Source organism: Octopus sinensis, linkage group LG5 (assembly GCF_006345805.1).
Source record: "Octopus sinensis linkage group LG5, ASM634580v1, whole genome shotgun sequence".
Lineage (NCBI taxonomy): Eukaryota > Metazoa > Mollusca > Cephalopoda > Octopoda > Octopodidae > Octopus > Octopus sinensis.
In genome coordinates, this window is record NC_043001.1 from 128,099,459 (window position 1) to 128,116,749 (window position 17,291).

The 17,291-nt window shown below is 38.2% G+C and overlaps 1 protein-coding gene across 2 annotated transcripts in view; it reads right to left on the reverse strand.

Moving 5' to 3' along the window:
- LOC115212272 (ankyrin repeat domain-containing protein 16-like) overlaps window positions 1-17,291 on the reverse strand; it is a 109,956-nt gene that overhangs the window by 56,474 nt on the left and 36,191 nt on the right. For both annotated transcript variants that reach the window (XM_036503075.1, XM_036503074.1), the window contains exons 2-3: window positions 8,874-8,996; window positions 475-572 (exon numbers count right to left, since the gene is read on the reverse strand). In XM_036503075.1, coding sequence (XP_036358968.1) covers window positions 475-572; window positions 8,874-8,996 — 221 coding nt within the window. The remainder of the gene's footprint in view (window positions 1-474; window positions 573-8,873; window positions 8,997-17,291) is intronic.

Sequence of the window (17,291 nt, forward strand, 5' to 3'; positions counted from 1 at the left end):
CCACATACCCAAAAGAAGGGCTAAAGCAAGCTAAGTCGCCTTGTATGATTATATGCAAAATGGTGAGTTGGCAGAAACGTTAGCACGCTTGGCGAAATGTGTAGCCGTATTTCGTCTGCCGTTACGTTCTGAGTTCAAATTGTGCCGAGGTTGACTTTGCCTTTCATCCTTTCGGGGTCGATAAATTAAGTACCAGTTACGCACTGGGGTCGATGTAATCAACTTAATCCGTTTGTCTGTCCTTGTTTGTCCCCTCTGTGTTTGGCCCCTTGTGGGTAGTAAAGAAATATATATGCAAAATGGTGTAAGAACCATCTGCTGGTATGTCCCAAAGTATCATGCTATGGAAAAAATTCAGATATGAATTAAAAGCAGCTTGAGGGATACAATATTGAACACACATACATAAATTCATGAAGTAATTGTACTTCCTTGCCAATAGAGGATATGCACTTAAATAAGATATTTCATTACCTGCAGTATGTAAAGGTGTGCGTTGATTTTTACTGGAAACTTTCCATATAGAAGGGTTGTTGTTGAGTAAAATTTCAACAATATCTAAATTGCCCTCTCTGGAATTTAAAAAAAAAAAACAGAGATTAAATATTTTTAATGATTTACAGAAATAAAAAATAACATTATAAAAACAAAAGAAACAGAATGATTAAATGGTGGGTGCATGTGTATAGATGTGTATAATATTATATTCACCCCCACTGACTCCACATGATAGCTGCATCCTATAACATCAAGGACATGGGGTACCTATTCTAAAGCCAGGATACATATGGTGTGTGTGTGTATAAATTTATATATACATATCTATCTATCTCTCTTATATATATATATATATATATATATATATATCATCATCATCATCATCATCGTTTAACATCCGCTTTCCATGCTAGCATGGGTTGGACGGTTCAACTGGGGTTTGGGAAGCCAGAAGGCTGCACCAGGCCCAGTCTGATCTGGTAGTGTTTCTACGGCTGGATGCCCTTCCTAACGCCAACCACTCCGTGAGTGTAGTGGGTGCTTTTTACGTGCCAGACGAGGATATATATATATATATATATATATCAAAACAATTTGGTTCAGACTCCTTGGCACACTGAGTTTCAAGTGTGCGGCTAGTCTGCTGCCACTGGGGTCTGAATGAGAGTTCAATTGAAGAGAGTCAATGTTTATTACAGGATGTTAGTCTGCAATTGGTCAAGAAAGGTCATATAGTATAGCAGTTTGATGTTGGTATTTCAGCGACAACAATTTGTTCGAAAATACTGCATGGTGAACAGGAAATTGACTGTGTGGAGAACAGGAAATCAACCATGTGGTGGACAAGAAATTGATTATGTGGTTGGGGGAAAAGTAGGAAAGGGCAGTAGATGTGGGGTTATATATGTATGTATGTACATATGCCCATATATCTGTGAGGTCAGGTCACTTTCAAGTGCTACTGGTAACATGTAACCCAGTATGTACAATCTGTTGCATGGTCGGGTCGTCGGTGACTAAATCGGCAACCCCACCAAGCTTGCTTGGTGAGGAGGGTGTTTATTGGACACCCTGCGGGATGAAAAGCAAAACCTGTCAAAGGGCAGAGGAACTCTTGAGAGTCAACCGCCATCCAATAAATGTCTTAAGGCTGTATCATGCGCGGGGACATAGAAATAATCGGACTGAATACCCAATCGTGCGGTTAAATCATTGGGAGTGAAGGACTCCTAGCCTTTGTTAGGGCATCCTTCTAGAAGAAGGTAACTCAGGTAACAGGGATAGCTCCGACATAAAACCTGCGGCTCAGTGATTACCGATGATGTTGACTTGTTCTTCTCTTCGGATTATGGCTGCTGTCGCTTAGTGAGTGGGATTGACTCAGTGCACAGCCTTTCCTCAATTTAAAAAAAATCTTCTTGCACAGGCATTGCACGATAACAACATTGATTAAGCTTCGTGCAATGGCCATACTCAATAACGAGGGGGCAGCCAACATATCTGTGTGTGTGCAACTGTACTTAAATGAGTGTGTACATGTGCTAAGATGTACATTCACACATCCATGCACTCATGCACAAACACACACACATGAAGACACAATCACATGCACACATACACACACAGGGACACACATGTGTGCACACCTTTGTCTCCATGTACATATGTACTCATGCACATGTATAGTGAGTAGATGCATATGTGTACTCATGCACATGCATGTATGCACATATACTCGTGTGGTCAAGCACAAGGGGTGAGAGTATGCAAGTAGATAGGCAAGGAGAAGTGTTGGGGAGCGGTGGTTTGCAGTGCTGTTTATGGGGGTTAATTTTTGACGGTGACCTTGGTAAAGGTGGTGCTAGGGGTGGCTGATACTAAGGAGGTATATCCAAGGTTGACTATGCCTTTCATCCTTTCGGGGTCGATAAATTAAGTACCAGTTACACACTGGGGTCGATGTAATCGACTTAATACCTATGTCTGTCCTTGTTTGTCCCCTCTATGTTTAGCCCCTTGTGGGTAATAAAGAAATAGGTATATCCAGGTTATCAGTGATCAGTGGCTTGAAATTTACCAGAAGGGTGTACCTCTGGTGACAGCAATACAATACCTCGTATTTCTTGTAGATGGATATTGCAGGTTGGTAGATGATATGTAGTTTTTTGCAGAAGCACAGCCAGCAATTAGGGTGACTATGGCAGCACCATGTTGATAATAGTTCACTTGACTCTGTCAGTTATGATAGTGAGTGATCCAGCTGATCCAATCAACTGAACAACCTGCTAGTGAAATTAATGCACATGTGGCTGAGCACTCCATAGATATGTGTACCCTGAATGTAGTTCTCAAGGAGATTCAGCGTGACACAAAGTGTGACAAGGCTGGCCCCTTTGAAATACAGGTACAGCTCATATTTGCCAGCTGAGTGAACTGCAGCAATAAGAAATAAAGGGCCTTGTTCAAGGACCCAACGCGTCGCCGGGAATTGAACTCACGACCTTACGACTGAGAGCGGAATTCCCTAATCACTAAGTCACACACCTTCACTACGGGACAGGAGTATAGAGCAATGTAGTGGTGTTTGATGGGAGTATTTCAAGGATGTATTTGAGGAAATGTTTAGGGGAAAATGTGGTATTATATGCACTGTGTTTAACCCTTTAGTGTTCAGATTATTCTCTCAAATGTGATGTTTGTTTATTATATTGTTTTGAATAATCATGCATTATCTGTAGTTAGTTTTCAGTTGATCAGTGATGTGATTTTTTAGTTTTAGAATGACATGGTAGGGCTGAGGTAAGAGGCAAGCTCTGGTCAGTTTCAATATAAAACAGGTAAATATTTTGGCCAGATATGGCCGGTTTGAATGCTAAAGGGTTAAGTATTAATTTACAGTGGAGTTTTATGACATGAAGAGCACTGGATGAGAGTGTTTTAGAAAATGTGTTTGCCTGTGAGGTCTTTCAATTGTAAAATAGTTATATTTTCACGAAGGTGTGTCATTACCATCATCATTTTAAACATCCACTTTTCCATGCTTGCAATGGACAGGTGGAATTTAATGAGACAGATTTTCTATGGCCAGATGTCATTCCTGTTTCCAACCCTCACCTGTTTCAATGGTTAGACATGCTTTTGCAGAGTACCGGAAAGGAACGGCAATGCTTGTACAACAGTGATATCCATTTACAACCACCATTCAAAATCAAGACAAGGGTACACACAAACACACTCATACATAAATGCATATATACATAATCTTGTGCTGTTCTATAGGAGTTTTCATCACCTTATATCACTAGCTAACCCCAAGTAGCCCATGTGCTGTGACAAAGAGGGTCAAGACAATTACAGAAGTACTTCTTGACTTAATCAGACATTGACATTTACATTTGGAGATGGACTAATGCAGTACTTTAAGCACATAGCTGCTTACTACAATGCATATCCAACACTTCACACTACTCAATGATAGAGCGTATATATGTTTTATATGTCATGTTCCCCTTAGTGTTACTGGTAATGTTTAAGCTAGTACAACCTATCGCATGATTGGGTTGTTGGCAACAGTATGAAAAGTAGACATTAAATGATGGTGATGATGGTATAGACACAATAGGCTTTTTGTCAGTTTCTGCCAACCAAATCCACTCACAAGGCTTTGATCAATTCTGGACTACAGTAGAAGATACTTGGCTAAGGTGCCATGCAGTAGAATCAAGCTAGGTGTTCATATTACTGGCACTGTTGGTTATGATGACGAGGGTTCCAGCTGATTCTATCAATGGAACAGCCTGCTTATGAAATTAATGTGCAAGTGGCTGAGCACCCCACAGACACATGTACCTTCAACATAGTTCTCAAGGAGATTCAGTGTGACACAGAATGTAATAAGGCTGGCCCTTTGAAATACAGATACAACTCATTTTTGCTAGCTGAATGGACTGGAACAATGTAAAATAAAGTGTCTGGCTCAAGGACACAATATGTCACTGAGAATTGAACTCATGACCTTACAATTGTGGGCCGAATATCCTAACCACTAAGCCATGTGCCTTCACACACACCTATATATATATATATATACATATATCCCCTGGGTCCTGTGGAAAGGGTATACCCAGAAAATGTAGGACAAAATGGTGAGAAAGGATCTTCAGACACTGGGCCTCGCTGAGGAAATGACAAGGGACTGGGACATGTGGAAATTTGCTGTACTAGAGAAGACATGTCAAGCTAAGTAAAACCACAGTCATCCACACATACAGGCTTACCCTTTCTAGGTGCTGGTATCACATAAAATGCACTTGTACGGATGCAGTATAAATGGCCCCATGCCAGTGAAATGTACAAAAACACCCAGCACAATCTGTAAAGTGGTTGGTGTTAGTAAGGGCATTCAGCCATAGAAACCATGCCACAACAGACAACTGGAGTATGGCCAGCTCCTGTGAAACCGTCCATCCCATGCCAGTATGGAAAATGGATTTTAAATGATGATGATGAAACCTTTAAGCTTGTCCAACACCAAGAAAAAAATTATATGGGTGTTTTAATAAATAAAAGGTGGAGAGGGGACAAAAACATCACAAATATGTTTTATGGAGAGGAAGTACCAGATAGGTGTCAGTTTAAGAACCACTGGTTTAACTTCACTTTAGCTTTAACTGAACAGATCCATGTTCAAAGGCAGTCTACCATGATCATTCTATCTTTATTCTTTTAACCATAGTTTATCTAAGACTATGTTATCCAGTGTGTCCTTCTCTTTTTCTTTTAACATGGTAGGGTAGGCTCTAAGAGAGAGCTAGCAGCTTTGTACAGAAAGTTCAGTGACCGTGTAAAGAGTACCTTGTCAGCATGTATGGTACTTAGTTCATACCAATGGTAAAGATTTGTAAAGAAAACAAACTGATTGTCTATGGATTCAATCAAGCTACAAAAGTATTAGAGCTGATTTAGTAGTCAAGAAAAAAGATGGCATGATTCCTGCAACTACTCTGTCTGATAAATACAGTACTTGGTGCAGCAATTACATGGATCAATACAAAATTTAATTCTGGCAACAATCCTTGCTTGCTAGCACATACCATTGAGATTGTAAAAGATTGATTAAATGTAGCTTGCTCTGTTGCGCAGCACACTTTGTACTACAAATACAAGAGCAGTACAGCATATTAACAGCAACTATGACAAACAGAAGCATATATGCATGCATATAAACACACACAATCATATCATCATCATCATTTAACGTCTGTTTTTCATGCTGGCATAGGTTGGATGCTTTAACATGGAGCTGGCCAGCCAGGAAGCTATCCAGGCTACAATTGTCTGTTGTGGCAGGGATTCTACAGCCGGATGCCCTTCCTAACACCATGTATTATGAAGCTAGTTCTTACTGCAGTCTCTACAGTGTTTGCTACATGTATTAACAGAATATCATTGCTGCTATGTGTGTGTGTGTGTGTGTGTGTGCGTATATGTGTATGTATGTATGTATGTGTGTATGTATGTATGTATGTACATATGTATGTATGTATGTGTGTATGTATGTATGTACATATGTATGTATGTACGTATGTATGTATGTATGTATGTATGTATGTATGTATGTGTGTGTGTATGTATGTATGCATGCATACATGCATGCATGCATGCATGTATGTATGTATGTATGTATGTACGTATGTACATATGTATGTATGTATGTATGTATGTATGTATGTACGTACGTATGTATGTATGTACATATGTATGTATGTATGTACGTACGAATGTACGTATGTATGTACATATGTATGTATGTATGTATGTATGTACGTACGTACATATGTATGTATGTATGTATGCATGCATGTATTTATGTATGTACGTATGTATGTATGTACATATGTATGCATGTATTTATGTATGTATGTATGTATGTATATATGCATGTATGTATGTATGTAAATATGTATCTCTCTCTCCCTCTCTATCTATCTATTGATCTATCAATCAATCAATCAAACAAACATACATAAATATATAGATGTAAGGGTTAAACAGAACTCTTTAACCATTTAGCATTCAGATTTGCCTGTCAAATGTAATACATATTTATTCACATTGTTTTGAATTAATCATGCATTACTCTGTAGCATTGAGATTTCCGTGATGTGATTGTTCACTTTTAGAATGACCTTGTAGGGTGGGTGTGAGAGGCTGGATATGCCCAGTTTGAACATAAAATGGGTGGAATATTTCGGCAGGATTAAAGCATGTCTTCTGTAGTTTGATGCTCTTCCGGTTACAACTTCTCACCTATTCCTGAACAATGTTGTATTTCCCCTAACCCATTGAACCATGAAGAGTTCATTAACTGGACATAGTTTCATGGAAGACTGCATGCAAACATCACTTGCATGAATGGTGAATTTCTTTACAATCAGTTTGCAAAGGTCAAGATGAGGGGAAGATGTGCACGTGTGCACACACACACACACACACATGCATGCACACACACATACACTAACACACACAAACCACCATCATCATCATCATTTATGCCTGCGTTATATACTGGTACACATTGGATGGCTCAACAGATACAGTGAGTTGAAGGACCATTAGCAAAAAAAACAAAAACAGAATAAACAAAAAAAATATATATGTATGTATGTATTTATTTATTTTTATTTTATTTTTATTTTATCTAGTTTCAGCTCATGAGCTGTGGCCATGCTGGGGCACTATATATATATATATTTTTTTTACTTGCTTCAGTCATTTGACTGCGGCCATGCTGGAGCACCGCCTTTAGTCGAGCAAATTGACCCCGGGACTTATTCTTTGTAAGCCCAGTATTCTATCGGTCTCTTTCGCCGAACCGCTAAGTGACGGGGACGTAAACACACCAGCATCGGTTGCCAAGCAATGCTAGGGGGACAAACACAGACACACAAACACACATGCACACACACATATACATATATATATATACATATATACGACAGGCTTCTTTCAGTTTCCGTCTACCAAATCCACTCACAAGGCATTGGTCAGCCCGGGGCTATGGCAGAAGACACTTGCCCAAGGTGCCACGCAGTGGGACTGAACCCAGAACCATGTGGTTGGTTAGCAAGCTACTTACCACCCAGCCACTCCTGTATGTGTTTGGGATATATATATTTCAGTTCAGGTATGGTTTCTGTGGTCAGATGCCTTTTACAATGCCAACCACTTTACATAGTATACTAGGTGCTTTATCATGGCTCCAGTACTAGTGACTGCTGCCTTGTCACTAATAAAAATAAAGATTTCCCCTCACTCTCTCTCTGATACATACATGCTGAAAAGGAGAAAAATGGTGAATTTAAGGCAAGATGTTGAAAACTTTAAAATATATTGGGAGAACAGGTTAATTGTAAGGTGTTAGTGAAAAGATTAAAAGAGACAATGTTAGAGAAGGGAGTGACTAGAACGGAAAGTAAGAGTAGAGATAAAAGTGTCCGTGAGATAGAGTCTGAAGGTGACAAGTAGGGGGTGTGGTGGAGAGAATAGTGGGACTTAGGAAAACCATGTTTTAAAGTAGAATTCAAGTAGAATTCAATAAATAGGCGCAGGAGTGGCCGTGTGGTAAGTAGCTTGTTTACCAACCACATGATTCCGGGTTCAGTCCCACTGCGTGGCATCTTGGGCAAATGTCTTCTACTATAGCCTCGGGCCGACCAAAGCCTTGTGAGTGGATTTGGTAGACGGAAACTGAAAGAAGCCTGTCATATATATATATGTATATATATATATATATACCGGAGTAAACACATAAATGTGAAACAAGGTGGAAAAAAGAGTACTCAAATACCAGTGGTAGAGTAATATGCTTTATTTAAAGCAGCAGAAAATTCAACAAAATCTGTTACTCTACACCTTTAAAAAAAAAAATGGACCATTTGTAAGAGTCTAGATTGAATTGATATATCGGTTCCATTCTAGCAAAAACTGTCTGATGAACGGCAACGAGAAACTCAGAGTAACAGATTTTGTTGAATTTTCTGCTGCTTTAAATAAAGTATATATATATATATGTGTGTGTGTGTGTGTGTGTGTGTGTGTGTTTGTATGTCTGTGTTTGTCCCCCTAGCATTGCTTGACAACCGATGCTGGTGTGTTTATGTCCCCGTTACTTAGCGGTTTGGCAAAAGAGACCGATAGAATAAGTACTAGGCTTACAAAAAAGAATAAGTCCCGAGGTCGAGTTGCTCGATTAAAGGTGGTGCTCCAGCATGGCCGCAGTCAAATGACTGAAACAAGTAAAAAGAAAAAAAAAGAAAGAAAAAAGAAATATGATGGGGAAAATAGAACTTATGCAGATTGTAAAGGTTACAAACCTAACGGCAATGTGAAAAGAATTCCACCCATCTTTGTTGACCAATGCTGGGTTGGCACCATTTTCTAAAAGAATCTTGATTACTTCTTTGTTTCCTTTAGCGGCAGCTAACATTAATGGTGTCCTGGAAAAAGAAAAAAACGAAACTGAATAATCAAAATTATATATATATGTATATATATATATATATATAATATATATATATATATATTATATATATATATATATGTATATACGTATATATATATATATATGTATATACATATATATATATATGTATAAATATATATGTATATATATATATACATGTATACATATATATATATATATATATATATATATATATATATATATATATATATATATATGTATGTGTGTGTGTGTGTATGTATATATATATCTATATATATAAAGCTGAATCATAGCAAGGGAGCAGTATTTGAAAAAAAATGATAATGTGGAGGGAAGAGAGTGGGGTAATATTCTTGGTCAAGGAGGTGGAAAAAGTATGCATGAAGAAAGCAAGATAGAATGGGCAAGAATAAGGGTCTGCCAAATATACACATACACAAAAAGCATACCAGAAAAGTCATAAACACATGTACATATACACAGCCTCCACAATATACAAAACATATTTCAAAAACACAAAAACAATACACATGCACACACACACACACACACACACAGCCAGGCAGAACTACTGACCACACCCACTCAATAGAAAAATGACAAAAGTACTTTGACAATCTATCCCAAACACATACAAATAATTCCACCCTAATTCCCTGAATAACCATCCTTAAAAAAAACATCCAACCATTTCCTCTCAATAGAAAAAGAAAAAAGAAAAAAATGTTTTTGACAATAGATTCCAAACACACACACACACACTCATGAATAAAAAGCTTCCCATTCAATTCAAAATACTTCCTGAAACTTGAACTCTGGAACCTCATCCCAAACCTACATAGATAAAACATTTATAACAGAATGACTAAAGCAAAATTTCAATAAGAACTCAAATATGGGTACAAACTTTTAAACCCCAACAAAAATGCTTTTTTTTCTGACTCCCTAAAAAATTCTTTCTAATATTTCTAATATCTGATAAGATGGATACATTGAAACCAGTTATATTTTATTAAACATTCTCTAAAATATATTTCCGTGCCTTTTCCAACTTTATTAACTTTTTTTAACTATATATATATATATATATATATTTCTTTACTACCCACAAGGGGCTAAACATAGAGGGGAGAAACAAGGACAGACAAAGGGATTAAGTCGATTACATCGACCCCAGTGCGAAATTGGTACTTTATTTATCGACCCCGAAAGGATGAAAGGCAAAGTCGACCTCGGCGGAATTTGAACTCACAACGTAACGACAGGCGAAATACCGCTAAGCATTTCGCCCGGCGCGCTAACGTTTCTGCCATCTTGCCTATGTGTGTGTAGAGAGAGAGTGGTTACATGACTTTCTGAAAGATAGAAGTCAGGTAGTGGTGGCCAATGGAGTCACCTCAAAGAAAACACAAATAGTGATGTTCCACAGGGTGCTGTCTTGGGACTACTGCTTTTCATAGTGGCCCTCTAAGATATGCCATCAGCTGCATGAATAGCCACTCTTGCTAGCTATGCAGACAATATGAAAGTCTTGCAGCAAATACAGAACCTCAGCAATGTTGCGCACCTGCAGCAGGAGTTGGACTCAATTTACAGATGTGCTGAGGACAACAATATGCAGTTTAATGCTGAAAAATTCCAAACCTTGCACTACCAGCACTCAAAACTGAATATAAAACTTACAGGGTACACTGGCCCATAGGGGATTACAATCCCAGAACCTAAATCAGTGCAGGATCCAGATATTGACATGAGTGATGATATTTCTTTCCAAGTGCAAATTACCAGGACAAAGTGCAGATGACTGGCTGGATAGATACTGGGAACCTTCAGAACCAGAGAGAAGGAACCCATGATGGTCCTCTGGAGGACATTTATCCTCAGCCGCCTGCATTATTGCTCCCAACTATGGTCACCCCACATTATAAAATTAATAATGGACCTTGAAGCAATCCAGCGAAGCTTCACTAAGAAGATCGTCCCTATTGGGATAGGCTGAAACATCTAAGACTCTACTCCCTGGAGTGAAGGCAGGAGAGATATGCAGTAATATACATCTGGGAGATCTTGGAAGGGATTGTGCCAGATTTTGGCATTGAAATCTACACAAAAGCCAGAATGGGTTGCCACTGCACAGTGCCAAAGATCCCAGCAATGCCATCGTGCTTCAAGATCAGTTACTGCAACAGCCTGGGTCTCAGGGGTCCACAGCTTTTTAATATTCTCCCAAAGAGCCTTGAGGGACCTACACAAAGTGGGTGTAGGTGTTTTTCAAATCGAAACTGGATCTCTTCCTGTCTAATGAACCTACTTCACTGCAGGTGGTCCAAATGAGGCTAGTAACATCAAACTCCTTTATTCACCAAATGCCACATATCAGAGAAGGCTCTCAATAATAACAGTGTAGCAAAATGGTGTCCCAGCATGGCCACAGCTTTGAGCTGAATATATATATATATATATATAATATATATATATATAATATATATATATATATATATATATATTTAAATATATATATAGATATATATATATATATATATATAATATATATATATATATATATATATATAATATATATATATATATATATATATATAATATATATATATATATATATATATATATATATATATATATATATATATATATATAATATATATATATATTATACTAAAACTCAAAGTTTGTCTGTTTTCCTGCCATTTGATTAGGATGATAAAGATTACAAATAAAAATAGTAAATTCCACCTGTAAGATAAAAAAAAAAATCAAGTTGAAAATGTGGACACTTCAAACAGTTGTTTGGGGCTACCACTCTCTGTCCTTCTTTTCTTATTTTTTTCTTCCCTTAATCATTTAAACAACTTTTGAGTGCAGTGGACTGAAAAAGAAATTCTTCCTATATTTTTATGAGATATTTTTGAATCACAGGTACTTGATTTTTTTTTTTTGTTTTTTTTCTTAAAGGGGAAAATTACTGTTTTATTTAAAATAAAATATTAATCTTTATCATCTTAATCAAAAGGCAGAAAAAACAGACAGAGAGACTATCTCTTTATAGACGAAGATCAGTTGCAATGGAAGGAGTTGAATCTCATAAGAATGGAAAACCAAACAACAACAAATGGGTTTACCTCAGCAACATTGAAATCATTGCCTAAGTGAGGTCCATTAAGTACATCATCAAGTACACACTGAAAAGAAATGACCAAGCTGCTGTTCAAATAAACAGTGGCAATGAAATTAGACAATATCTAATGGGTAGGTATATTGGACCATCTGAAGCAGTTGCATCCATTTTAGGATTTTCAATTCATAAAAGAGCACCCGCATAGTGAAACTGCAAATTCATCTACCAGATGAACAAAGAATATTGCTCAGAAATAATGAGGATATACATGGCTGTCAATGAACAACATTGACAGAATTCTTTTCATTGTGCATCAATGGTAACTTCGCAAAAACATTACTTTATGTTGAAGTACTTGTGCATTTCACTTGGAACAGTTATAACAAAGAATAGGAAAAAAGTTGAAGGCCATTTAAACATTTTCAAAGAAGAAACATTTGGTTGTGTTTATGCTGTCACACCAAAGGCAGGAGAATTGTTTTATTAATGAATTTTATTGCATGAAGTTCCAAATAGTATTTTTTTCCTTTCCTGCTACATATCGACATTTTCAACTTGGAGTGGTTGTGACCCAACAGGCCATGGCGGATATATCTCTCTTTTACTCTTTTACTTGTTTCAGTCATTTGACTGCGGCCATGCTGGAGCACCGCCTTTAATCAAGCAACTCGACCCTGGGACTTATTCTTTTGTAAGCCCAGTACTTATTCTATCGGTCTCTTTTGCCGAACCGCTAAGTAACGGGGACATAAACACACCAGCATCGGTTGTCAAGCAATGCTAGGGGACAAACACAGACACACAAACACACACACGCATATATATATATATATATATATATATACACATATATGATGGGCTTCTTTCAGTTTCCGTCTACCAAATCCACTCACAAGGCTTTGGTGGGCCCGAGGCTATAGTAGAAGACACTTGCCCAAGGTGCCACGCAGTGGGACTGAACCCGGAACCATGTGGTTGGTAGACAAGCTACTTACCACACAGCCACTCCTGTGCCTATATATGTATAAATATATACCATCATTATCATAATCATCATATTTCCAAGCTAATATGGATAAGATCAGGTATCAGTAACCTACAGCTTGCGGGCCAGATCCGGCCCGTGAGAACTGATGCCCAATGAGTTGTTTATTTAAAATTTATATTTATTGGAATATGAGAGATGAGACTTCCAATTACAATAAAAGGTCTGCTGTTACATTCTTCTACAAATCTGATTCACTCAATGTCCACGACCAACTGGATGTGAATGTTTTGACAGCAAAATCCCAATTAAAAATTTGTCGCATACGTAGGGCTCCGCACATCATTTCCGCTCACACAACACAAAAATAATAACAATGCAATTCCAAAACATTTCTCCCCAATCACCACCAATCACATGTAAAAAGTTAAAAAAAAAAATCTGAGAGCTGACTTGAGCCTACTGATGGACATAAAAAGACTGCTTTGGATGGATGACAACTCTCCATCTATGATTTGTGAAACCAACAACAGCTTACCTCAAGCACCTATGACTTCTATGCAAAATATATTTTTTCAAGTGGGAAGTATACCAACTTAGTGAATCAGGCAAAAAAGATGACATCTTCGTTTGGAAGCACTTATCAATTATTTTCCAAATTGAAGCAAGCCAAGAACAATTTGAGAACAAGATTAACTGATAATCATCTTGATAATATCTTGCTCTTAGCATCAACAAGTTTGAAGCCTAATATTGAGAAGATTTTAAGGAACAAAAAACATCAAGTTCCCCACTAATCTTTTGGCTACTATGTATTAAAAAAAATGTTCAAACAAATGATTCCAAAGATGTCTTAAACTGAATAAACAAAGCTTTTCCGTTACTAAATTCATCTGTGGTGAATACAAATTATTTTTAAGTAAAGTCAACACTCGTGATTAAATTTTAGCTTGTGTAATCTTTATATATAAAAGAGAAGTTGTGTGTCTGTCTCCTATGATTTAGATTCCTAACTACTCCCACATTTTGCGGTGCAGTTTAACCAAAAGCGGGTATCTTATAGTCGTGATTCATATCGAACCCTTCTGGGTATTAGTGCACGTCTACAATGAGTCTACGATTAAAAAAAAAATTTACCATCATTTTTTTCCATTTTAATGCATTTTTTCGCTATTATATAAGGGAAGTAACTCTCTAAAAATGTCTACAATGAGTCAACGATTTAAAAAAAAATTTACCATCATTTTTTTTCCATTTTTAATGCATTTTTTCGCTATTTTTGGGCTATAAACTCTAAAAATGCTTATATAGTTATTTCCCTTACAAACCCGAGCAACGCCGGGCGATACTGCTATTTTTTCATAATTATTCTTTAATGGCCTCTGTCTGGCCTGCTATATGTCATTAATACTCGATAACCTGTGGAGGCAAAGAAGTTACCAACCCCTGGATTAGAGAGTTTAACTAGATCTGGTAAGTTGGAGAGCTGCACCAGGCTCTAGTTGTCATTTTTGGCTTGGTTTCTATGGCTGGATGCCTTTCCTAATGCCAACCACTTTGCAGTGTGTACTGAGTGTCTTTTGCATGTCACTGGCATGGGTGCCTTTTATGTGTCATCAGCACTGGCCACAACCATGATTTCACTGAGCTCGAGTCTTCTCAAGCACAGCAAATCACTAGATGTCTCAGTCACTTGCCATCACCTCCATAAGACTCAACAACTGAAGGTCATATTTCACCACCTCAGCCCATGTCTTCTTGGGACTACCTCTTCCACAGGTTCCCTCAACATTTAGAAATCAGCATTTCTTTACACAGTTGTCCTCAGCCATACACATCACATTACCATACTGGTGCAGTCTTCTCTCTTGTACACTATATCTGATGCATCTTATACCCAATTTTTCTCTCAAGACACTTACACTCTGTTGTACATTCACACTGATGTGGCACATCCAGCAGAGCATGCTAGCTTCATTTCTTTCAAACCTTAGCAAGTCCTCTACAGTCACAGCCTATGTTTCACTGCCATGTAGCATGGCTGTTAATACACAGGCATCATGCAATCTGCCTTTCACTGTGAGTGAGGAGCCCTTTGTTACCAACAAAGGTAGAAGCTCTCAGCTGTGTGTGTACATGTCAGTCATTCTCTAATCCAAAAATGAAGACGACCATGCTGCCAAAATGAATTTCTCTCCATAAGGGCAACAATGAAATATTTCACTTTTTGAGTTCAGGAAATCATTTGAATCATGTAAATTTTTTTGGATGATTCTCCACTCAGCCAAGCAAAGCATGCAATGCCTCCTTCCATTGATATGAATCAGCCTGTCCCAGCTGTTTCCAAACGATTTTGTGCAGAGTTTCTTTTTTAATTGCCATATATATAACTGGTTAATGTTATATATTTCTTTACTACCCACAAGGGGCTAAACACAGAGGGGACAAACAAGGACAGACAAAGGGATTAAGTCGATTACATCGACCCCAGTGCGTAACTGGTACTTAATTTATCGACCCCGAAAGGATGAAAGGCAAAGTCGACCTCGGCGGAATTTGAACTTGGAACGTAACGACAAACGAAATACGGCTACAAATTTCGCCCAGCGTGCTAACGTTTCTACCAGCTCGCCGCCTTTTAACTGGTTAATGTTATAACATTGCATCGCTCTCAAGTTCTAGAAGAATATTTGTGCTCAATCTGCCCGGTCTTAAAGAAGCCTCCCATTGCCCAAGCTTAAGGTTCATTAGTTTTATAGTAGATCCGCCACTGGCTCCATGTTGGCCTAAACGAATGATTAAAAACATTCTATGATTAAAAACATTCCAGGCATAGCAATCCCACGTTTTATTTTCAGACTTGCTTTGTGCAAGACAACTTTATCCAATGAATCTGTCCCCTTTTTTGAAATAGTAGTGTTATACGAGAGAGAATTGGCTGCTATTTCCAGTAGTTCAAACGACCACAAGCTCTACTCCTTTTGGCCTGCATGCAATGTCATTGTTGTGGTGTAGTCCTATCCCAGCCTTCATACAGCAAGTCCACGACAGGCAGGTAGTTGTAATTTAACCCCAAGTTGATCCATCAGTCCTATGAGAGAGGTAGGTTGCCAAGCGGTGAACCACGCACGACTCACAGCCCTATCTCCCTAGTTATACTATGTCTGTCAAACTGAAGACCATACTACATACAAACTCCAATATACATAACGAAATGAAGTGCAGTATGACAGTCTGAAAATATTGCACACCCGCCAGGTTTAGATGGTAGTGACAACGGAGGCTGGTTAGGTGGGCAGAATCGGTTGCTGTCCTTCTGCACTCATTGTTAGTGGTGAGCTACAAATTTATGCTAATAAGGCGAGTAGACCCCACAAGCTGGAAGCTTAGCTTGGAGACTGCGGTCAGGAACAGTGGAACACAAACGCCACGACAATGTTACACACTTGCCGTCCGATAAATATCTTCTGTTAAAATCACATCTATTGGAGCAGGTTTTCCGTAAATTGCGACGTGTGTTGGAGCTGGTTCACAATCTACTAACTCTGGTGTACCTCAGTCTTCGACTTTCTCCTCTACACTTTGTATCTTATACTTCAACGATCTATTTGCTGTCACCTTCAAACAACGCAGAAGACTCAAGCCCTCATTCGTCCTTAACCTTTTGTGCCCAAATAACATCTATATGCAATGTCACATTGAATTTGCCTCGGTTCCACAAATAGATATTTCAAAAGTATCTTTGAACGAAATCATACCATCTTAGTCTCATTTGTATGAAGAAAAAAAAACACCCCTCCAAAACACCATTAACTTACAATACAAGCTAACATACGATATGATAGCTGTCCAACTCGTTATGAAGGAAGACCATCACTGACCATTGCACATGCAAAATGTCAGCAATGCCTGTGTATAAGGTTATTGCACCCGCGGTGCCCTCTTACTCGACCTGGCATCGGAAAGTTGCCTCGCCGGCAATCGCAGAAGCCCAAAGTTTAGGTCCAATAAGGCTTGCACAACACCTCACATACCCTCTTCACCCTATTAACATGATACAGAGATAAAACAGGGCAAGATATCCAGTACCAAATATGGGTTGCAGACTCAGGGATATGGGAGGGCCATGATGTCAAGCGCAAGCAAAAGATCTCCAAGATATCCAATGC